Consider the following 25,163-nt stretch of genomic DNA (forward strand, 5'->3'; position numbering starts at 1 on the left):
TTTGGAGGGGGGTGGGGTGCTACACAAGAAAGAAGTATTCCAGAGATAAAGATGAAGGGGTGACTTTGTGACAGCATGGATGGAACTGGAGAGCATTATGCTAAGTAAAATAAGCCAGGAAGTGAGGGACAAATACCTTATGATCTCACCTTTAAATAGAACATAATCAACAGAAGAAAAACAGAAGAATAACCAGAGACGTTGAAGTTAAGAACAATCTAACAATAACCAGAGGGGAGGTGGGAAGGGAGAGTTGGGAGAAGGATTTTCAAGAACTACTATAAAGGACACATGGACAGAACCAAGGGGGAGGGTGGAAGCTGGGGACGGAGGTGGGTTTGGCTGGGGTGGGGTAGAGGGGTGAGGAGAAAATGCAGACAAATGTAATTGAACAATAAAATAATTTTAAAAATATAAATAAATAAAATCTTTAAAAAAAGATTAAGGGGTGAGAACACAAATTTGGAAAAGGGGGGAAAGGGGGAGAGAGATGTATAGACCTTGACACAAGATGAAGCTAAAAAGGTGAAGCATGCACCAGATCACAAAGGATCTATTTACAAGGGTAAGATATGTTTGTTAAGAAATTTGGACTTTATCCAATGGCATTAAGAAGAAAAATGACCACATTAAAATTCATATATTAGCAAATAATATGGTGGAAGTGATGAATAAATTAGAAAGAGATGCTATGGGAGGCAAGAAGATCAAGTGGCTGCTTTTGCAGGTGTCTTGGATTAGAGATGACAGTGTTATGAAGGAGGGTTGTGCTGACTAGTATGGCAGGGTGGGGTGGGGGGACTGACCAGACACAGATTAGAAAGGTAGAACTGACAGGATTGGGTTTGGTGACCTGCTTTGGCCGGGGGGGGGGGGGGGGGGGGGGGGGGGGGGGTAGGGAGAAGGAGGGAGGGAGAAGTCAAATATTATTCCCAGATCTCTGAACCTGGCATTTGAGGGAATAATGGTACCACCTTACTGTTTCCTTTCTGTTGGAAATATTTACAAGGACCTAAAAAGATTAGAAAGACTCTTTTCAATTATATGCATTGATATAAACTGAGTATAAATATTTCAGATTTAATTCTGGCAAATGTGACTTTTATCTCCTGAACTGTCTTCCACCTATTCTGCATAAAATAATATTAAAATGAATTTGTATTCCACAAAGATATACGAACAGGTGAAAATGAATAATTAGGAAAGAAATGTGCTTAGTGCATGGAGGTCAGTTTGAAATTCAAGTTTGCTATTCATAGTGAATCCGCAAATGGAAAAGGCAAGAACTGACAGCATCCTCAAAATACAAGAGTCCCAAAAGTGTTTCTTTGAACCTATTATATTACTAAAATATGCACAGGAGTAGGTCCTTCACAAAACTATGAAAGGCTTTTTAAAAAGTAGAACTTAACAGAATTTTGGCAAGGTGAATAATAAAGAATCTACAGGGGGGAAAAAAGCACTACCCTTTTAAATCCAATGTCAAGGAGGAAAGGCAGTACCTTTAGAGATCTATTCATTCATTCAGAAATTTAGGTGCCCTAAACTTCTGTAAATAGATCAGCATTGGCCAAGCAGATTGGGCTATTTTTAAACACTTCCATTTTTGTGTCTATAAAACTGTATCACATACTGTGAAAAAGTACTTAGCTGTAAGAAAGCAATTTCAAGAGCAACTCATTCCCTTAAACATTGTATCACCTGATAAATCTCATATTGTTTATGTATTAATGTATTTATAATGTATATATTTATGTTTTTATATGGAAGGTAACATAGAGAGACAACTTTCTGTATTTGCAAAAATTGAAAATACCACTGTATTCTCTCAAGACACTTTACTATATATCACAAAATAAGAATTTCCTCACATTGAATGGATTCAATTAACCTATGAAATAAAAATTCGATGATCCATACTACAGGTACCTAGCAACCCCCTTCTCCCAACTCCCCTGGGCTTCTCCCACAAAGTATTTCATCAGTTACCTAGGGAGTCTATGAGGGATGGGCGATCCTTTCTTTCTCTTGCAAAACCGATAAAGCTTGAGCACATTTTGTATTGAAGGAATATGTTCAATTAATTATGAAAAAAAAAGAACGAAAACTATTTGTTTTCTGACCATTTTTCCTTCAGTCTATGTGGCAGAAGGACCCAAATCTCATGAAAATTAACGTCACGAACTCTAATGAACAGGCTAAATCCTTGCTAACGGGGGCGGGGGGGGCCTGTCCCCCACGTACAGGTACATAGCCCCACTGAAATCAAACCTCCGACACAAAGTCTTCCCATCATTCCATCATGCTGCAGGGAAGGAAGACTTGTCTCCTGTAGTTTTCCAAACACGCTGGCTTTCCTACGGTTCCCCCAGCCTTTCCTGCTGATAGGCAACACTGTTAGATAATTTAAGATCTGGGGTATATTTTTCACGCTTTAGTTAAGGAAAATGGTACTAATACAGTAATTTGCTAAAGACTACAATGCTGACAAGTGAATGCTTGCTGCTACACAAAAGGAAGAATTTTACTGTGAAGTTTAAAAAAAAAAAAAAGTCCTCAGGAAAGAACATATCCCTAAAGCCGTAAATATAAAATTATAACGTCATTAGAAGGTCTCTTCGGTTATAGTACTCTAATAGCCCCAACTTAGAGAGTTGCGACCAAGTTTCCCCGTGAAATGGAGGTTAGGGATCAGCCTTAGAGTACTAAGATAAAAGGGTCCCCTAAAACTGAAAGAGGGAAGAGAAACCAGACAAGAGAAACGTGGTGAAGACAAGAACTAGCTCCATCGTGGCCGCAAGTCAATTCCACAAACGCGGAAAGACATTTTGGACCTTTCACTAAGAGTAACCGAGCCCAAAGCCCCGCGGACCGAGGGGCGAACTCCGAACTCCGTGGAAGCAGGCGCCCGAGACCCGTGACAACGGGAACCGCTCCCTTCCAGGAGTGGGGTCAAGGAGAGGAGACGGTGCCTTGCCTGGGCCGCCGTCCTGTCCGCTCGACAGGAGCAAAACCCACCTGGAGACCGCCATGACCGGGCGCCGGCGGTTCGAGGTTCCCCGCGAGCCAGGCGCCGCGCCGCCGAGGCGCTAGTTTCCAGAGACCAGAGCGGCGCAGGCCCAGGACGTGGGGCCGAGGGGAGCGGCCGGCGCGGCGCGGGGCGTCCCGACAGGGGCCCTGGGGCATCTGCCCCGCCGCCGACCCAAGCTCGTCCCCGCCGCCGCCCAGGAGCAGGGGGTCTGACACAGCCGAGGAGGCAGTCCGCCGACCCGCACGACTTCAAACCCGGTGCCCCCAGCTCCGCTCTGTGCTGACGCAGGCGTCGGCACGCCGGACTGGGCGTCAGCGCGCCGGAAGTGACATCACTCGCCGTGGGGGCTCCGCTTCTCGGAAGAGGGAAGGTTTTGTACGTGCAGCTTTGGCTGGGCTGCGCGCGCTTAAATAGAAAAAGTTCCCTTTGTGATTGTTTGGAGAGGGTCGTTAGTCTTGAAACGAGGCAGGAGGAGAAATATGGGACCCCTTATTTTCTAGAGAAGGAAAAAAAAGGCGATGTAGCCAAGGCTCCGGAAGTTCAAAAACTTGGTTTCTCATTCTTTACCACCCCATCCTCATCCCACCAGACTGCTTCTAGAGGAAGCAATTACGAAGGACCTTGCCAGTGGGAGGGGTGAAATTAAGAAAGATCTACAATGGCACTTAAGACACGGCTCACATGTTTGCCTTATTTGCCAAAAGTGCTGCATAGGTATTCGAGGGAAGGTCTTTTGACAACCATTTTGCCAAGTTTGATTCTTAATTGTTTGTGTTGTTACCATCATTTTCTCAATCAGATGTGAAAACTCCCAGTTTTTTTTTTGGGGGGGTGCGGTTTATCTGGCTATTCGGTTGCTTAATTCATTAGGCTTTTAAACTATCCTGTCACCTACTGCAGGCCCTTATCACCATAAACTTGATTTTAATGAAAGTAGTCAAAAGTAGTATTTCTCCACCTGCTTCAGTCGAGCCCATCTCATATGCCACTAACAGCTTACTCTTCAAAAAAGCACTGCTTTTATTGTGTCACTCCTCTGCTTGTAAAACTTGCAAATGGCTTCTCATTACCTGAAGAGGCTATGTCTCAACCCGAGCCTGTTTTTCATCTATAAAATGAGGCTAATGAGAAGTACTATAGAAGGATATGGAAACAAAATGAGGTCATATAAGAAGATGTTACAAGAGCTTTGTAAACAATAAAGAATAAAAATATAAAAGGAAAGAAACTAAAATACCTGCTAAGTGGTAGGCATCTGGCATGCATTATCTCATATAATTCGTAGGCTAGCTTTGTAAAGTAAGTTTTAATCTTCACTTTATATTTAAGGAAACTAAGCCCAGAAAGTTTAAGTAATTTGCCAAAGATCCAAGCTAGTATTAATATTTAGTGTTCATCAAATATTTGACACCTATTGTGTCAGACACTGTGCTAGGCACTGTTGTTCAAGTATCTTCACATTTCACAGTCTTCTCCCACCTGCATTCTCACATTCATCGCCCACCACTGAAACTAACCAGCAGGTACTATTTCCTGGTTGGGACATTCATTTATTCAGCCAAAATTAAGTACCTACCACCTTGTTAAATTCTTTACTAAGAAATAGGGCTTCAAAAGAAACCAGAACAGACAAGGTGCCCACTCTAGTTGAACTTACATTCTAAAGGAAGGAAAAAGAGAAAACAGATTATATATATAAGGTTTACACGTTATGTAAAACAGAAGGATGAGATAGAGAAAGTGATTAGAGACTCTAGTCTGGGTAATTAGTGAAAAACCAAGGAGTCACTTAAGCTGAGGCCCAAATGGCAAAGGAAGCCAGCTGTGTGACCAGTTAGAAAGCCTTCCAGGTAGAAAATTCACTGAGTGTAAAAGCTGAAGAGAAGTCTGCTGTGTTGGGAGATGAACTGGGAGAGGTAGGAAGGGGCCATTATGAGGAATTGGGATTCTACTCTAAATGCAGTAAAAAGTCATAGGAGGTTTTTAAGCATGTGAATAAAATGATCCGATATATATTTTTAAAATCTTACTGTAATATCCAAGAGGTAATTAAACATATAGTTCTAAAAGACATTTAGAAGAAAGGAAAGAGCTGATACTATAGGTTTGTAAGGGACAGTGTAGTAACCAAATATAATGATGTCAGACTGAATTGTCTTTAAATCATTTCTCACCACACTTAACAGCTATGTGTTCAGGGGAGTCATGTAACTTTTCTAAGCTTCAGTTCCTTCATCTGGGAAATGGGAATAATAACAGTAACCCATAGGGTTGTGGTGAGAATTAACTGAGATAGTGAATATACTGCATTTAACCAAATGACTGTCACAGTAAAACACTAAAAGTATTATTAATTACATTGATTATTCTTTTGTTAACTATGTGACCTTAAGCAAGTGACTGAACTTCTATATCTCAATTTCCTCAGCTGTAAAATGGGGATAAAAATAGTAGTGGTCCACAACCCTTACCTGAAACCCCAGCCAGATGGTTTTCTAAATTTAGAATTCTTTCAATTTTGAAAAGCTATTCTAAATACATACCTTATTTATGTCACATCCAAACAGCTTCAAGATTATCACCTTATAATCAAATACACTCATAGTTCTTCAGCAAAGTGTATTAACAGCCATACTAAGAGGAATAAATAAAAGACTGTGGATAGCTATATGCCAGTTCAGGTGAAGTCTTGCTGCCAAATGAAAGCTGTTAAAGTATGGTTTTTAGACCTTTTTCAATTTCAGAATTGTAAATAATGCATCGTGCACCTGTGCTTTTACATATATATGAAAGTACATATAAAGTTGTAAGGATTAAATGCATTTATATGTGATACACTTAAAAAATACTAAATAAATATTAACTTTTTTTTTTTACCACCAGAAGGTGGCTTCAAAAATCAATTGCAAAAAAAAAAGAACTATTGAAAAAAGAAAGTTGGACACTTGGCTCTACACGTGGAGGAGAAAATCAAATTCCTACTTCATACTATATCCCAAATAAATCTCATATTGATTAAAGATCTAAAAATGAAGAACCCTAGAATTATTAGGACACTATATTAAAGAATATTTTAACCTTGAGTAGGAAAAGATTTATTAATGCACAAAAAAATATTACCATTTAGGAAAAAACAGACAAACTCGAACCAACTAAACTGTAAAACTTGTATAGTGCAGAAGGAAAACATCCAAGGAAAGATGGAGGGAGAATGGCTTTCCAAGAGTCTCTTTTAAGAGCAGGGAAGAACTTTCGCAGAAGCTGACAGCAAACTTCACAAAGTGTGCAGAATTGGGTCACACCCTGATAACTAAACCAACCATTGGCAAAGGGGATGGAATTATCCTTATACCAACCAGAAGAAGAGAATGGATTCCACTTTCCCTGAGATAAGCTCTCCTGGGAGGATTGGAAAGAGTTGCTTCACCTCCAGGCATCACACATCCAGGAAACAGAAGGAAAAGGGAGGAGTAAAAGGCAATGTTTGTCTCAAGAAAGCAAAAATCTTTTCATTAATTCTTAGCAGACTTAACATCTCATTGGCCAGAACAGTCTCATGTAGCCACTATAACTACAGGGAATTCTGGGAAAATAGTGGAAAGATACATCCACTAACTGTATCCTTTTCTCATATGCAAGAAAGAATTTTGATATGAATATAAAAGTATAAATTATCCAGTAAAATTATTTATATGTTCACATCAAAGTTATTAGATCTATAGATATATTGTTGTCTCATGTTAAACATCAGATTAATTTTAGATGGATTAACAGAAATTTAAAAAATAAAAACTAAATATAAAAAGTATATGTATTAAATTTTATGTATTAAATTCCAAATGAGATTTGATATGGACGCAGCTAGCCTTTCTGTAGTCAAATGGGAGAAGGGCAATTGTGACAGAAGGAGAAAGGAGAACCAGCCTAAGGTCCCAACCACAACTCCGTACACAGGTCTGTGGTTGAAATAAACATATGGAGGAAAGCATGGACATTCAGGTTGAGGATCTCGAAACTGAATTTTTAAGTCTACTTAGGTCTCTAGACTTGTTGAAAAGTTTTTGGGTATCCTCAGGGGTACATATACTCCAGTTTAAAGACCAGTGCTCTAGGGAAAAACGCTTGTCCGCCAGATCTCTATGCCAGTGTTCACTGCAGCACTGTTTACCGTCTAGAAAACCTAGAAACGACCTACATGTCCATCAGTAGAATGATGGGTAAATTAAATGAAATATAACATCCGATGGGATAACAACAGCAGTAAACTAAAAGATCTAGATCTACATGTGCCAAAATGGATGAAGCTCAAAACCACAAGTTGAGTAAAATAAGCAAGACAGACACAAAGCAATATTTACAATATCATACAATTTCTATAAAGTCTAAAAACTATTTTTACATAGAAGTATTATTTGAATTTCAAATTGTGAATGATATTCAACATACAGAAAAATATAGAGAAAAAAAAACCCAAGCATGTACTCATTCCCAGTTTTAACGAATGTTAGTATTTTGCCATATTTACTTCAATAAATTCTTGAGACATTGAAGGTATAATTGAGGCCTTTTACTCCTCACTAACCCCATTTTCCTCCCTACCTTCCCAGAAAGAACTGTTATTATGAATTTGGTGTGTATACTTCCTGTCCATGTTACCATTTTGCTACATATATGCGTGTCCATAAACAATAAAAATATGATTTATAAGCTTGTTTTTAACTAACATGTTTCCAAGATCTATCCCATTGTATGAAAATCCATAATTTATTTACTTCTCTATTAATTGATATTTAGGTTTCTCCAATTTTTCATTATTATAAATGAAGCTGCAATGACTATACTTGACTGAGCTTTATATACGTGTGTGTGTGTGTATAAACAAGCACAAAATTATTATTGTAAAAGTGGACTGAAAGAATAATATACCCTACACTTTCAATAAATGCTGGTTACCCCCGGGTGAGAGAGGAATGCGGGGGCTGCGACATGGGATTCGAGAGAGGTATGGTAACAGAAGAGTTATGTGATTTTGTTTTCTTAAGAAAGTGTGGGACACAAATATGACAAGATATGAATATACATTAATTCTTAGTGGTAGGAATATAATTTTTAAAATAATGTTTGTTACTTTCTATTTTCAACATACATTATGAAACTTTTCAAAAACATGGAAAAGTTGAAAAAACTTATTACTGAATGCTCATATATCTACCACCTAAATTCAACAATTAATTTTTTACTATATTAGGTTTTTCATGTATCTGCTTATCATTTCCCTCTACTCATATCACCCTTTTTAAATACATTTAAAAATAAGTTGCAGCCCTAGCTGCTGTGGCCCAGTGGATTGAATGCCAGACTGCAAACCAGAGGGTCACCAGTTCAATTCCCAGTCAGGGCACATGCCTGGGTTGCAGGCCAGGTTCCCAGTACAGGTACATGACAGGCAAGCACACATGGATATTTCTCTCCCTCTCTTTCTGCCTCCCCTCTGTCTAAAAATAAAATCTTTTTAAAAAGAAAGAAAATAAAAATAAGTTGCAAACCTCATCTCTTTCACCCCTACATACTTCAGCATGATATCATTAACTTGGTATCAATAATCATTTACACATTTGGCTTTTTTACAGGTAAAATTTACATGCAGTGAAATATACAAATCAAACCCCAAACCTCTACCGAGATGTATATTGCCATAACACCAAAAATTTCCTTTATGTCTTCCTGACCAATACAAATCCCCACTCAGCCCCTGGAGGCAGCTAGGCCTGGTCTGACTTTTATTTCAACCATTGATTAGTTTTCTTTGTTCTAGAACTTTATATAGATTCAGTCATACAGTATTGGCTCTTTTGAGTCTGGCTTCATTTGCTCAACATTATGATTTGGAGATTAATCCACTTTGGGCATATTGCAGTACTTCACTCATTTTTATTGCTGAGCAATAAACAGATTGTACCACAACTTGTCCCCTTTATTCATTTGTTGATGGGTAAGTGGGTTGTTTCCACTTTGGGGTTATTATGATGAAATAAAGTGCTATGAACATTCTTGCACCTGTCTTTTTGTGGTCATATATTTTCATTTACTTGGGGTAAACACATAAGAATAGGATTGCTGCATTATTTATCTTAACTTTATAAGAAAATGTTGCCTTGGCTGGTGTGGCTCAGTGGATTGAGAGTTGGCCTGAGAACCAAAGGGTCACTGGTTGGATTCCCAGTCAGGGCACATGCCTAGATTGCAGGCCAAGTCCCCAGCTGGGGGCACACAAGAAGCAACCATACAGTGATGTTTCTCTCCCTCTCTTTCTCCCTCCCTTCCCCTCTTTCTAAAAATAGATAAATAAAATATTTTTTAAAAAAGAAAATGTCAGTTTTCTAAAGGGATTATACCATGGTATACTAGTACCAGCAATGTGTGAGAGTTCAAGCAATCAGCCTTTTACCTTGAGCACTGTATTAGATACAAAAGAAGTTGAAAAAATTGTCCTTGTACATAAACTTACGACATACAGTGAGTGGTACCTCGGTACTCATCGTTAATTTGTTCTGGAACTCGTGAGAAATGCTGAAACCAATGAGTACTGAGCAATGAAGTATTTTTCTCTTGCAGGGTGCATTAGTGACTCATACAAGTTCTAGCAAGCACAACCAGCCCCAAGCAAGTGGAGAGTGCTGAAACATTTTTTTTCTCCTGAAAATTCGATGAGTACAGGGTTTAAGAAGTTCTGAAGCTGATGAATACCAAGCTATGACTGTAATTTGTGAGATTAGACTAATGCACGTGAAACAGAGCAAATCTGAATATTAAGCAGTTCAAAGCTTATTTTACCTGAGGAAAGAATTATGTAGTCTTGCCCTGGCTGCCTAGCTCAGTTGGTCGGAGTGTTGTCCCCATACGCTGGGTTGCAGCTGTGATCCCCGGTCAGGGCACATGCAAGAATCAACCACTAATGGATGCATGGACAGGTGGAACAACGAGATGATGCCCACCCCCCTCAAATCAATCAATAAAATTTTTTTAAAATATGTTTTCTTAAGAAACCAAGAGGCAGAAGGTCCCCAGACTTCACCCAATTCACTGTAAAAACTTGTTGGGTCAGTTGTTGCAGCAAACATTCTAGAGGGGAAAAAAGTGAAGGAGGTGCGACATAGTTTGTTCCCTATAGTAGGATATTTTCCTCGTAGGATTCACACAGCAGGACTAAGCATTAATCACTGCAATTGTCAGGAAATTTTACCCCATTCTAAATTATTAAGTAGCATACAGTATGAATCCAAACAGGCCTGTTGGATCACTGATGCAAACAAGATGATTTTTAAAATCAGTATTAAGATACACATTTCATGTTTTCTTACACATCTCACATTATGATATTTTTAAAAAGCATCCTCCTTTGGACTACATCAAAATTTAAAATTTTCATGCATCAAGGGACACTATGAAGAGAATAAAAAGACAACCTATGCGATGGGAGCAAATATTTGCAAATCATACATCCAGTAAGAGGTTAATGCCCAGGGTATGTAAAGACCTCTCACAGCTCAACAACAACAAAACAACCTGATTAAAAAATGGGCAAAGGACTTGAATAGACATTTCTACAAATATATATAAATGGCCTATAAGCACATGTAAAGATGCTCAACAATGCTAATCATTAGAAAAATGCAAATCACAACCACAATGATACCACTTCACACCCATTAGGATGGATATTATAAAAACAAAAATAAGCAATCAGATCCAGCTTGTGTAGCTCAGTGGATTGAGCATGGGCCTGTGAAACAAAGGGTCCCCGGTTCGATTCCCAGTCAGGACACATGCTTGAGTTGCAGGCCAGGCCCTCAACAGTGGGGTGCACGAGATGCAACCACACATTGATGTTTCTCTCCCTCTCTTTCCCTTCCCCGCTCTCAAAAAAATAAAAATAAAATAAAATCTTAAAAAACAATTTAAAAACAAAAGTAAGCAATCAATCAAGGATGTGAATAAATTGGAACCCTTGTGCATTGTTGATGGGAATGTAAAATGGTACACCCCCCCTGGGAAAGCCAGTATGGAGGTTCTTCAATAAGTCAGAAATACAATTACCATGTGGTTCAGTAATTCCACTTATGGGTATAAACCCAAAAGAGCTGAAAGCAAGAGCTCAAACAGATATTTGCGCACCCATATTCATAGCAGCATTATTCACAATAGACAAAATGTGGAGCCTCAAGAGCCCAATGACGAATTAATGGATACATAAAATGAGGATGGTGACGCAAGGTGGCAGCCACGACAGGCTTGGAAGTAAAAGTCCCTCGCAATTTTCAACCGTGGGAAGAACTCGAAGGAGGCCAGAAAGGAGTAGGAGATGGCACAGTTAGCTGGGGTCTAGAAGATGACAAAGGCATGACACTTACCAGATGGTCAGGGATGATAATTGGGCCTCCAAGAACAATTTATGAAAACTGAATATACAGCCTTAAAATAGAACGCGGACCTAAATACCCAGAAACACCCTCTTTTGTAAGATTTGTAACACAAATTAATATGAATGGAGTTAATACTTCTAATGGAGTGGTGGACCCAAGAGCCATATCAGTGCTAGCAAAGTAGCAGAATTCATATAGTATCAAAGTCGTCCTGCAGGAGCGCCGGCCCCTAATGATGTCTAAAGAAAATACGAAACTCCCTCAGCCGCCCGAAGGACAGTGTTACAGCAATTAATTGAAAGAAAAACCACAGGCCCACCCCTTCCCCCTTCCAATGTAAGTAGTCTTCGTTTTTCACAGTAGTAAATTTTCTAGATATGCCTGTAGACCTCTAAGTACTGGAAAGGAAGCTCCCATTCAAAGGTAATTTATCTTAAGATACTGTAAACGATACTAATTTTATCCATTTGAAATATGTAAGCTGTGCCATAACAAATCATCCTGCCAAGTGCAACCACTGTCCACATAGCGGACGGAACTTCTGAGATCAAGAAAGTGTATTTAAATTGATTCCCATCATAATCGGTGGGGCACATCTAATGCACCTGTGAAAGGACACATCACACAATCACCTTGCTGCTGATTACATGGCCTGGGGTCTCTGCCTTCTCCCCTCCCCTCCCCTCACGCTCTCCTTCCCTGCAACAGCCCTCCAGCTTGGGGTGGCTTATTAGAGCAGATGTGAAGGTTTCAGGTCACAGCCTGTGGGACTACTGCTGGGTGTGTGTGGGTGCTTTGTCTGCAGCCCTGGTTTCTTTTTTTAAGTCTTAAATGATGTCATCCTTCCAAGCCATCATCCTTTCCCACTCTCTACCACCACCCTTGGTGGAAGCATAGATTGTGAACCCCCTCTGCTCCCCTCCAAAATTGGCCTTTGGTGAGGAATTCAGGGCTTTCCCCATATCTTCTGCCCCCTCCCCCCACCTTTATATCGAGGGGTGCTGCTTTCTCCTTACTCCTAAAGTCCGTTTCTTCATGGTTACCACCCAACACTATTGGTGACACTCCCTTGCTTTGGCCAGAAGCCATCACGTAAGGTTGGAAAGAGTCTCTGACCTCCCTTGTTTAGTTTTGGAACCACGTGAATTTACTCTCCACCAGCCTGGGAGATAAATATCGGGGTCCTCCGCCTGCCCCCTCTGCTGCCATCATCAGCTGATGCATTGTTTTTTTTTAGCCCAGGAAGGCCACAGAAGACACTTGTAAGCACACGCAATCCCTCTGGGTGAATTTTTTTCTGTTCCTATAATTGCTTTTGCTTTTACAAATTGAAGTTTTAAACAAGGCTCTCATTTGGTCATCTTTGCCATCCATTCAGGTCTAGTTTGGAACCTGACAACTGGAACAAAAAGAACCTTGAATTCAGTGCATACTTTGGTTTTAGTGCTGTAGCTTCTCCCAGTCTTCAGCAGGGATTAAGAAAGAACTCGGTGTGCATGACAGAACCCCAAAATTGGCCAGACTGATTTCCTGGCTAATTGCTACGATTTTCCACTTTTCTGTTCAGGACCACTAAATACTGAGATGTGGGTGCTTGTGAAATAAAAGCAACTCATTGTGTTCTAAAGGTTTTCTTTTCTTTTTTCTTTCTTTTTTTTTTTTTTTGTAATTTAGTGTTTGCGTAAAGCCACCTTTGAAAGCAGCAACTATCCAATCTGAAAAGCACCTGATGTTTCCATTAATCTTTTTGGGGGGAAAACCTTAGTTGTAAGGATTTAACATCCTGTAAGTAAAGTTTAACTTAACAGTATTTCATAAGCAGCCTTTTTATTGTCAGACCATTGCCTGATTTTAACATAATAAAAAAAAGTGTACATTAAAAAAATATGTGCATACATACAATGAAATATTATCCAGTCTTAAAAAGGAAAACAACTCCAGCACGTGCTACAACACGGATGACACTTGAGGACATGATGTGAAGTGAAATAAACCAGTCGCAAAAGGACAAATGCCGCATCATTCCACCTACACGGGATACCTAGAGTGGTCAAACTCCTAGGGACGGAAAGTAGAATAATGGTTGCCAGGAGGTGGAGGAAAGGAGGAATGCATTATTGTTTCATGTGAATAATTTCAGTTTTGGAAGAGGAAACCCGTTCTGGGGTTGGATGATGATGATGGATGCACAACAAGGTGAATATACTTAATGCTAATGAACTGTACAGGTAAAAGTGACTACAATGGTCAATTTTATGTTATGTATATTCTGGTTCGCAGAAAGAAGCTACCCCTTGCTGACCTGGCATAGCACATCCGTGTGTCCTTACTTATTTCTCTGGGAACAATGTTTCTCACAGAGAGCATGGTCTCTGGAATACATAACTATGATTCTTCAGATAATAAACTTTTTCATTGTAATTGGTGCAGAATATCACAAGATGTCACTCTTTAGCTGAGAAACTATTCCAATTTGATTCAGTAGCTGATAACGATAACACCCCAGAGCAACTAACAAAAGCCTGTAACTACTCCTCAGTGCTTTACTTGTACAGGCGTGGTTTTCTGGGACAGAGGTTTTCACTCTCAAAGTGTATGAAGAAGCTACTCTTGTTTATGAAACTTATGTGAATATTTTTAACTTTATTGGTACTAACTTCTTTTTATTATAAATGAAAAATTTTAACTTTTATTTATTTACTTAATATTAAACTTTACTGTACTTTTTCCATTACCATTTAGTCCCCTTATATCCCAGACATAACTTTGAATTTTGAAATTGACTGTAGTAACACAAACCTGAAATGTAAAAGTCATTGATCATTGAAAGTCAGGTGGCACATCAAAATTACAACTAAAATATAAAACAACCATCACTCAAAACCAACAGAAATCGAGTTACTGGAAGTCTGACAATGGAATTAAAGAAATCACATCCATCCAGACTGGTAGGAGGGGCGGAAATGCGGAATGGGCTGGTCCCACATCCATGTGTGGTGGATAAAAATTTGGGAGGGATATCCTGGGAGTAAAAAGTCCCAACCCCATACCAGGCACCCCAGCCCAGGGTTCCAGTGCCAGGAAGATAAGTCCCCATAACTTCTGGCTGCAAAAACCAGCAGAGATTTAGTCAGTGGAAGAAAATTCTGGAGTCCCAAGCACTTCCTCTTAAAGAACCCACACACGTACTTAGACTCATTCCCTCTGAGCTACAGCACCAGGGTAGCAGCTTAAAAGACGCCAGTGGCATACAGGGAGGAACTGAAGTGTCTGGCATCAAGGTGAGAGCAGGGGGACAGCTTTCTCCCAGAGAGAAAGGCAGGCAGAGGCCATTGTCCCTTTTCTGAATCCTTCCCCCACAGAGCCACAGAACTGCAGGAGGGTGCCATATCTGATATTCCATCAACATGGATAACACTATTTGCCCCACCCTGGAGATCCCCTGAGACTGTCCCACCCAATTTACAGGCCCACCCCAGTGACTTTCCTTATGAATAGCTGGTCTTGGCTCATGCTTCACAACTTCTTAAATTCTCTCAAACAAGCAACAGTTGGCCTCAGTGAGACCCCAGCCCCTGTACCTCCTGCTAAGTGGCCCCAGGCATGGCACTAGCAGCAGCCAGACTAGACCACAGCTTGGCTTAGGGTGGAAATCTCCAAGCCCAGCACAAGTAGCAGCCATCTCAGATTGCTTTATAGCTAAGGCAGGGTGGCCCTGAGCAAAATTCAGGTGGGGGCTGACCTTGACCTGCCCCACCCAGGAAACCTCAGAGCCTGTGCACCCCATAGGTAGCTACAGACCATGTCAAAGGACCACCACCCTGTCCCTGCACAGCTGATCCTCCACGGAGGGCGGAGGTTGGTAGTCAGTAGTCACAGACAATACTTGCAGCAGACTGGCCTGGGTAAATCCCTCCCATTGATCTGCCAACAGCAACCGAGGATCAATTACAAGAGGAGGATGGACTCAACTACAAGGGGAGTGAGTACCCAGCTTGGGTGATAGGGGATGCTGTGCCACTGGACCCTACAGGACACCTACTACAGTAGGTCATGCTACTAAGACAAGGAGTAATAGAAGCTCTACCTAATATATAGAAACAAGCACAGGGAGGCTGCCAAAATGAGCAGACAAAGAAACATGGCCCAAATAAAAGAAGAGATGAAAACTACAGAAAAAGAATTAAACCAAATGGAGATAAGCAATCTATCAGATGTGGAATTCAAAACACTGGTTATAAGGATGCTCAAGGAATTTAGTGAGAATCTCAACAGCATAAAAGAGATCCAGTCAGAAATGAAGGATATATTAATTGAAATAAAGAACAATTTACAGGGAAACAACCATGGAGTTGGAAAATAGGGAAGCAAAAATCAACCATTCAGAATAATCAGGGGAAAAAAGAGCCCCCCCTCCCCAAATGAGGATAGTTAAGCAGCCTCTGGGACAACTTCAAGTGTTCCAACATTAGCATCATAGCACTGCCAGAAGAAGAGAAAGAGAAATAAATTGGAAATCTATTTGAAAAAATAATGAAAGAAAACTTCCCTTATTTGGTGAAGGAAATAAACATGCCAGTCCAGGAAGAACAGAGAGTGCCAAACAAGATGGATGCAAAGAGACCCGCTCCAAGACACATCCTAATTAAAATGCCAAAGGTTAAAGATAAAGAGAGAAGCTTAAAAACAGCAAGAGAAAAGCAGTTACCTACAGGGGAATTCTTATAAGACTGTCAGCTGATTTCTCAAAAGAAACTTTGCAGGCTAGAAGGGATTGGCAATAAATATTCAAAGGCATGAAAAGCAGGGACCTACAGCCAAGATTGCTCTACCCAGCAAAGCTATCATTTAGAATCGAAGTGCAGATAAAGAGCTTCCCACACAAGAGAAAACTAAAGGAGTTCATCATCACCAAACCATTATTATATGAACTATTAAAGGGACTTATTTAAGAAAAAGAAAATCAGGGCTTTCAGGAACTATTTTTAAGAACACATGGGCAAAACCAAGGGGGAGGGTGGAAGCAAGGGAGGGAGGTGGGTTTGGCTGGGGTCAGGGGGAGTGGTGGGGAGAAAATGCAGACAACTGTAATTGAACAATAAAGTAATTTTTAAAAAGATAAAGAAAATCAAAACTATGAACAATAAGATGGCAATAAATACATATTTATCAACAATTGGATCTAAAAAACAAACTAAGCAAACAAGAAGAACAGACAGAATCATGTATAGAGTGTTTTAATGGATGCCAGATGGGAGGGGGTATGGGAGAATGAGTGAAGAGGTGAGGGGACTAAGAAGTACAAATAGGTGGTTACAGAATAGCCATGAGGATGAAAAGTACAGTACAGGAATGGAGTAGCCAAAGAACTTATATACGTGACCCATGGACATGAGCAATGGTGTGGGGATTGCCTGAGGGAGTGGAGGTTGCTGGGTGGAGGGGGGTGAAGGGGGAAAAATTGGAACAAGTGTAATAGCATAATCCATAAAATATAAAATAAAAACAAAAAAAACAAGAAATAAGGTAGTAAGGCGGCTTGTTGCTTTATCACTGAATGATGTGTGGCCTTTGGTAAGTCATTTCATTTCTCTGATTTCACCAGACTGGTAAAAACTCCCTTTCTTAGGTCAAGATACACCACTGCGTATTAATGAATGCTTATGCATAATTACATTCTTCTAATTTAAAATATTTTGGTTTTTTATAGTAGTAATCAAATTATAGCTGTTCAAAAACATCTTCAGTGGGAGTTCAGTAACAGAAAATACTATCTGCAGGAAGACATGATGATTTTTTGACATCTTGGGGAAATATTTTAGGAAAATAGTCACAGGAATAAAACAATCATAGTAAGAAGTATAAACTCTTGAAATTTAAAAATATTACATTTATTACCAAGAACATTTTTAAAAGATGAACTATCTTAATGTATGTATATCTTAGCTTTAGTTAAATATACAAATTTCAAGATTCAAGAACATGTCAATTCTTAAAGATTATAGCATTTGAATTGGTAATATTACCTTGCCACTATAACACAAATAAATTATTTTTTAAGAAAACTTTATTTTTGTAAGAAGTTTATCATTGATTTACAGTACCTGAAAGTAATCAAAAGCCTAAATGTCCATCCCTGAGTGAACTGCTGGACACGATGGTATATTAACAAACTAGAATATATTTTATTAGTAATAGTTATTCAGATTAAGTTATTGGGGTAAGAAAGTCTATTGGAAATGATGAGTGGAAATATAGAACTCAGAATGATATAAAAAAGTGTAAATAGTGACTGGTTTACAATATTGTTGTGTTCAATTTTATTTTGTTTAACTGTTAAAACTTAGATCTTTCTATTAAACTTTTATGCTTAGATGATTACATATATTAAAAGAAAGAAAATAATTACTTGTTAAAATTTGCATGATCATTTTAAACGTTGTAAGCTAAATACAAGAGATACATTTCGTGGCACTTCTACCATACATCTGGGGGGGGGGGGGAAATCTCCCAGTGTGAAAGAATTCGGGGAGGGGCATAGTGGGGGAGGCCCGTCTGTCCCACTGATAATGCGTTCATTCACTGGGAATTGGCTGAAACAGACTAATCTGCAGTCACTCCCTTTACCCTAATAAGGCTCTGCCACCTCTGCTAGAACTCGGCTCGGTAAGCTTCTGAGAAATAATCTGAAATTATTTGGGGGACAGTTTATTGGAGGGTGGAGAAGGGAGGGGGTGTGGTGATGGTAACTACCAGTCACTGCTCTGCCTTCGTGTTTCCACGGGATTTTAAAAACGATGATTGAGACAGTAAGCGATTTTCTCCCAGGAGAACTTTTCAGTGGCGTTGCTGCGGTTGTCCACTGGAAACCAGCGCCCAGAAAGCCCGGGGAGAGGGATTCTCAGGTTTGTGTGCTGGGGCCGAGGACTGCGCCGGGTTGGGTCCGCAGCAGTCTCTGCCTCTGTCCCCAGGTCTGAGGGATGCTGCTGTCTTGGCCCTGCCACCACTGAAACACCCGGGGTACCGGAGGAGCCCACCTGGACCATGAGTGCTCTGAGGCTGCGAGCGTCGCTCCCGCCGCCGCTGCTGCAGCTGCTGCTGCTGGGTGGCAGCCTCCTCGCGGCCTCCGGCAGGGACGAGGGGGCGGCAGGCGGTGCCGCAGAGTTGTCCCGGGCTCTCGCGGGCGGCTCTTCGGGCCGCTTCGTCAGCCCCGAGCGCCAAGCGTGCAGCTGGCAGCTCCGGCTGTCCGCCCCGGGGCCGGCGGCCGGCGGCGAGCTGGCGCTGCGCTGCCGGGGCCCGGACGGGGAGCGCCACCAGTGCGCCTACCGCGGCGAGCCTGGGCGCTGCGCCGCCTACGCCGCCCGCGGCTCCCTCTACTGGAAGCAGGTGCTGGGCGGGCTGCGCAAGAAGCGGCTGCCCTGCCATGACCCCGCGCCGCTCAAAGCCCGCGTGTGCGCGGGCAAGAAGGGCCGCGGCGCCGAGCTTCGCCTGGTGCCTGGCACGTCCCCACCCGCCGGCCCCACTGCGGCCGGCTTCCCCCGGGACCCCAAGCCGCGGGTCCGGAGCCGGGGGCGGCCCGGAGAGCCCGCGATCAGCCGCGCCGCCAGGGTCCCGCCGCCTCCGAGTACGCACTCCAAGGGGAAGCCCTCTGAGAAGAAGACGAACGGGGGCAAGAGGAAAGCGGTCTCGGACCCAGACGAGGAGCGATTCCTGGGGACAGGGCCGGATCCCGACGGGCTGGACGAGAACGCGAAGCTCACAGAGACCTACTGTGCTGAGAAGTGGCACTCCCTCTGCAACTTCTTTGTTAGTTTCTGGAATGGCTGAGGTTGCCGACCTGGGGAGGGACGTGGGGGGTCGGGGGAGGAGGTGCTCGGCTGGGGGAAAAGGAAGCGAAAGGCACCTTAGGCCAGGAGGTGCTGAACAGAGTGAGGAGGAGTCCAGGTTCTAGAATGGAGGTGGGGAGGGGGTGGGGCTTGAGATGAGTGTTAGGGATGTGGGGAATCTCAGAGACGCAGAGAAGTTTAAAAAATTTGAAGAGTATAGACCCTGATTAAGGCCAGAAGAAATAGTGAAAACAGAAGTAGGCATACCTTAAATGTGTAAAAACTGTACCCTGGGGAGAGAGATGGGTACCGAGAGAGGCTGAAAAAAATAATGGGAGAAAGTTACTAAAGTGGTATGAATCTCTGGTGGGAAGCTGATCCAATGTGTACTGTTTAGTCACATTAAAATGTAATCAAACAATTGATAGCCTGAGCCAAGTTGAACTGTATAGGTCCTCTCACCTCATCAGCCAACAAGAGTACAACCTTTTTTTGTTTTCTTTCTGAATTAGTATTAACTTTAGTGCTGCTAGGTGTCATAGATGACCTCTACAGGGATAGAAGCCATTCACTGGTCAAAACTCTACTGATGAAAGATTTTCAGGATGTTTGCCCTTGAATTCTTTTAGAATTTCTACTTGTAAAGAGTGATGCCTTATGTTCACAAACTTTCCCATTAACCTTCTAAATTCAGAAGTGAATGGCAGAAGTTGAGTGCTCCAGTAGGTTTAAAAACTATGTTTTATAGTTGATCATTTTTTAAAAAACAGCTTAAATTGTAAATATGTATCTCAGAGTCATTTGGATCATTATGGAAGTTGTAGTTCTGTTTTATATAATTAATTGTTAACATATTTCACTTTAAATAAGATGTAATGAGAGACTTTGCTCATGTTCGATGCTCAATAAAGTGTATGGACAGATTTAAAGAACTGTCAGTGAGATGGAAATTCTGACTGCGTTTGATCAAGTGCTGAGTATACTTTGAAGTAAGTTACTAAACTTACCTCTTGACTTGTCGGGAAAGACAAGAGAGAAGTCTGCATAAATCAAGAGTCAAAACTGGCACACCCTGCGTCCTACCAGTGTTCTCTGTGGCCTGCATGGGGTCAGCTCCCTTTCATTTTTCCTCTCTTTTTCACTCCCTCCCTAGTTGGACTTGTTGTCAGCATTAAAAAATTAGATAATTTCATAGAAAAATCCAGGCTTCTGAATTGTCTTGAAAAATCAGATCTAGTGACATTGGGCCCATGTGGCAACAATTGGCTAACACTGAATGTTGGCCGCCCCTTAGATTAGGCATATTTTCTGGTATCGTCCGCTGCTCCTGCACATCTTATCAATCGACTTCATTCGTATTACAGGCCTGAGCCCATGAGACATTTAAGTCACTGCCCGGTATAAGGTTTTTCTATTTTTGCTGACCTTCTGTTCCTCTCACTTCCTCTCCTTTAAAATCATGGTAAATGCAACAATCTTACAGATACCTAACATCTCTTGAACTTTCTCCTCTTCAACCAGTCTCTAGGAAATGTAAACAAACTATCTTTTACCGATTCTGTGCATTCTTGTATTCATACAATTGGCGAAAACATTCAGATCTCGCACAGTGTCAGGCCAGGAGTATGTGGTCTCATTTGAATAACATTGACCATTAGATAAAATTCATTGGCCAAGGGAAGGAAGCTTAGATTAGCAGGAGACCATTCCCTTAAGATAGAGACCAATGTATACTTTTTAGAAAAAGACCTGCAAAGTTTGGGTGTCATCAGTAAAGGGTGTTAGAAATGAAACAGCACTGTCTAGAGTCACTGTTGTACATCTCCACACGAGACAACTTCCAATTCCTTCCTGTGTGCCCTTTGACCATGGGATGAGCTTACCTCTATGGAAGAGGGAAAGGCCAAACTTGGTAAGCCAAATACACTGAGTAGGTTGCTGCCTCTCTGCTCCTTTACTCCTTAAGAAGAGCTATACCAGGACTGTGTCTCAGGAACAAAATACAGACTAAGAGGAGCCAATTGCTTGCAGTGGAAGGGAAATGGACAGATCCTACCATCAGCATTCGGAGTGACTTTGGGTAAGTCCCAGTGTCTCTGATAGGCACATTGAGGGGAGTTGGGCTTGGTTAACCCTGAGGGCCCTAAGGCACACTACTAGTATTCTAGAAACCTATATATAGCTTTTAATACAGATGATAAAATGAAAATCAAGAAGTGCTATATGTAGTACTACATGTTATAACCCCAGAAAAATCATGGAGTTAGAAAAGACCTAGGGAAAGACAACCAAAATGGCCAGGGAAATAGAGAAACCTTCTGTATCTGGAGCATCTAGAAAGATTTGGAAGGTTAAGCTAGAAGGAGAAAGCTGCAGTATCAAAATCTCTAAAATAACGAGGCTGGACATGGGACACACAGGAATTGTCCTCTGCAGGTCCCATGGGGAGTGAAGGGAAAGCTGCCGGGCACACCAGGGTTAATGGCTGAATCTGCGCATCAGAAGTAGCAAGCATCTATAACTCAGTCTATGGAAGACAGAGAATTTATTTAAAACGTCAGACCATCTTGTTTTGGTTGTACTTTCCAAGTTATTTAGCAGAGAGCTGACAGGGAAAAGTGGAATTACACCCATGCATTCCATACTGACTTTGCTTTTCTTAACCCATCTCGACTAGGCAAAGTCTTTCCAGCCTTCAAAGTCTCCCTCTTTTTTAGTTTGCCCTCCACACTACCAACATCTGAATCCTAAAACAACACTTCCATTCAATGGCTCAGCTTATGAACTTAAATGAAAGCAGGATCAGCAGCAGTGCTGTGGGGAGCTACATAGGAGCCTGAGACAAAAGGAAAATTGGTAATAATGATCCCGTCTTTATTTCTTTTTTAAAAAAGATTTTATTTATTTATTTCTAGAAAGAGGAGAAGGGAAGGAGAAAGAGAGGGAGAGAAACATCAATGTGTGGTTGCCTCTTGCACGACTCCATCTGGGGACCCAGCCTGCAGCCCAGGCATGTGCCCTGACTGGGAATCAAACGGGCAACCCTTTGGTTTGCAGGCCGGCACTCAATCCACTGAGTTACACCAGCCAAGGCCCATCTTTATTTCAAAATTCAATATTTTGTTCATTATGGATTGTTTTACATTAACTTTGATTTTTAAAATATTGCATTAAAATACTTATCTTGATTACTGAGTTCATTGGTACTCCCTTACATTTTGCATCCTAGGCAAGAGGCTCACTCCTCTCACTTCCCTCCTTCAAGCCCTGACCCTGGGAGGCAGTTCTGCGCTGTGGGCAAGCACTGGTTTCAGAGTCAGACATGGCTAGTTTGAATATTAGTCCTGCCTGCCACTTAACTCTAGGTGACTTTGAGAAATCTCCCCATGTTTCTCTCTTCTCTTGTTAAGTAACAGTAATGTCTAACTTCCAGAGTTATCATGAAGAATAAATTATGTGACATATTGGATACTACCCAGCACCATACACTACTTGGTATATAATAGGTACCCAATAAATATTACCTCTCCTTCTCTTAAAGAAGAATATATTTAAATCAATTAATTTAATTAAACCATAAATAAACAATTTAAACAAACCATTAAATAAACAATGCTGTTCCAAGTGCGCTGGACTCTGGTGCTAAGGAAAGGGGCAGGGGGCGGGGATACCCTGACATACAACCAGCCTTCCACAAGTAAGAATTTAGGATTACACCATGAAACCATTAGAAAACAACAATGAGAAAAACGACAACAACAATACAAATTAGATTTCTACATGTAAAACACTAGGCAGATGAAAGGTGAGTGTAGGTCTGGTCATCTGGGAAGCCTATCTAGGAGATATTAGCTTGAGGTAAATGATGATGTAATTCAAGAAATATCTGTGGTGGGGGTGTGGGGAGAAATGATATCAGCCTACAATTCTGGGGCAAGCCCTCCTCTGCCTCTGAGCCTAATTCTGGGCAACTCAAAGACACTTTTGTGCCTCAATATGGCATAAAGAAAAAATACATACTTTGCCACTGAATGTTCAAGGAAACAAACACTCCCAGATAACGCTGGTGGGAGTGTACATTGGTATGTTTCAGGAGTAGCAACATACCTCTGGTTTCTTAATTATTCTTTGTAGTAAACGGCCAGTTATTTACCCAAAATCCAATCTCCCTTTCTTTTTGGGGGGCATGCCACCTAGCCAGAGACATTTTCCACACTTCATTGGAGATAGGTGTGATCAAGTGACTTATTTTTTGCCCATGATTGCACAAGTTTCTTTTTTTAATTGCTTTGTTTTGGACTTGACTTTCCCCTTCTGGGGGATGAACCTACGTGCTCTAGGAAGTTAACTTTAACCATGGAGGAGAATGCAGTACCCCTGAGGATGGCAGAGCAACAAGAGAGAAGGAATCTGGGCCCCTGCATAACCTCATATAAAACTGCCTCTCCATTCTACACAGGCCAGACATTTCCATGAGAGGAAAATAAAATGCATAGTCCATCTTCATTATTCATGGATTCTGTATCTGTGAATTCTCCTACTCACTAAAATTTGTCACCGAAATCAAGACGTATGACACTTTTTCAGTCATCTGGGACATGTGCATGCCCGAAGTGGTGAAAAATTTGAGTGGTCCAACCAGCACGTTCCCAGCTGAGGTTCAACAACGCAGTGCTCTGCCTTATTGTTTCAACCCTTATACTGTAAACAAGCTTCTTTTTTGTGTATGTGTAGTACCATGTTTTGCTGAATGTTTGTGCTTTGTTGGTAATTTCACGATGTGGTTCCCAAATATAGTGCTGAAGTGCTATCTAGTGTTTCTACATGCAAGAAAGCTGTGATGTGTCTTAAATATGTATATTAGGTAAGTTTTGTTCAGGCATGACTTACAATGCCATTGGCCATGAGTTCAATATTAATGAATCACCAGTGTAGATTAAATAAGGTGCCTTTAAACAGAAACACACATAAAACAAGGTTATGTGTGGATCAGTGGATGGCACCGTCGTGACCAGAGGCTCACAGAAATCTATTCCTGTTTTCTCCCATGACCAACAGTTCAGTACTTGCTAATTCCGTGCTCACACCAACTTTATAGACCATAACTACTTACACTGACTTTATAGAACGTAACTCCTACAAATAATGAGAATTGACTGTATTTCTTATTTAATCCCTTTTAGTCTGAGATTAACCTTTACCTGAACTAATACAAGATTCCAGTGCAGTTTCTATTAGTTGGAAACAAATACCGCATTTACTGATCCTAAGTTATACATTGTGCCACCAATGTTCCTAGAGGAAACACAGGACACACTCAGAACAGAAGAGTTTAATTAAGAATCCATTTTAGACAGACTCATAGATGCAGAGAACAGGCTGATGGTTGCCAGAAGGGAGAGAGCTTGGGGGCTGGGTGAAAAAGGTGAAGGGGTTAAGAAGTACAAATTGGTAGTTACCAAATAGTCATGAGGATGTAGAGTACAGCACAAGGATTATAGTCAATAATATTATAATAACTGTGTAGTGCCAGGTGGGTGCTAGACTTATTGGGGGAACCACTTTGTAACTTATATAAATGTGTAACCACTATACTGTGTACCAGAAACTAGTACAATATTGAATGTCAGCCGTAATTGAAAAATAAAATTTAAAAAAGAAGTGAACAAAAAAACTATTTTTAAAACTTCAGAGTAAGGGGACTGTACTGGGGTGAATAGTGTCCCTCAAAGATTCATGTTTTTTCCCAGAACCTGTCAATTTTGTAATTGACAGCAATAGAGACATTAAACACCATTCTCTGTCTCCTGTCCACGCGAGGAAAGAAGTGTAGTAAGTGCAGAATATGTTAGCAATCCAGCCCAACTGAAGATTTTACAACTG

The 25,163-nt window shown here is 41.1% G+C and overlaps 2 protein-coding genes and 1 pseudogene across 2 annotated transcripts in view; 2 read left to right on the top strand and 1 right to left on the bottom strand.

Annotated features, from left to right (window-relative positions):
- The window catches only part of BTAF1 (B-TFIID TATA-box binding protein associated factor 1), a 94,159-nt gene extending 90,828 nt beyond the window's left edge, over positions 1-3,331 (bottom strand). Inside the window, exon 1 of the mRNA XM_024563478.3 lies at positions 3,019-3,331. Within this exon, the coding sequence (XP_024419246.1) occupies positions 3,019-3,032 (14 nt within the window). The 5' untranslated portion in view covers positions 3,033-3,331. The remainder of the gene's footprint in view (positions 1-3,018) is intronic.
- Positions 3,332-11,423: 8,092 nt separating this feature from the next.
- Positions 11,424-11,749, top strand: LOC112307370 (ubiquitin-conjugating enzyme E2 variant 1 pseudogene; annotated as a pseudogene).
- Positions 11,750-18,047: 6,298 nt separating this feature from the next.
- Positions 18,048-19,354, top strand: FGFBP3 (fibroblast growth factor binding protein 3). The gene is made up of 2 exons (XM_053923031.1): positions 18,048-18,120; positions 18,426-19,354. The coding sequence occupies exon 2, from the start codon at positions 18,499-18,501 to the stop codon at positions 19,279-19,281; it is 783 nt and encodes a 260-aa protein (XP_053779006.1). The 5' UTR covers positions 18,048-18,120; positions 18,426-18,498; the 3' UTR covers positions 19,282-19,354.
- Positions 19,355-25,163: the final 5,809 nt, after the last annotated feature.

This window comes from Desmodus rotundus, chromosome 4 (assembly GCF_022682495.2).
Source record: "Desmodus rotundus isolate HL8 chromosome 4, HLdesRot8A.1, whole genome shotgun sequence".
Taxonomy (NCBI): Eukaryota; Metazoa; Chordata; class Mammalia; order Chiroptera; family Phyllostomidae; genus Desmodus; species Desmodus rotundus.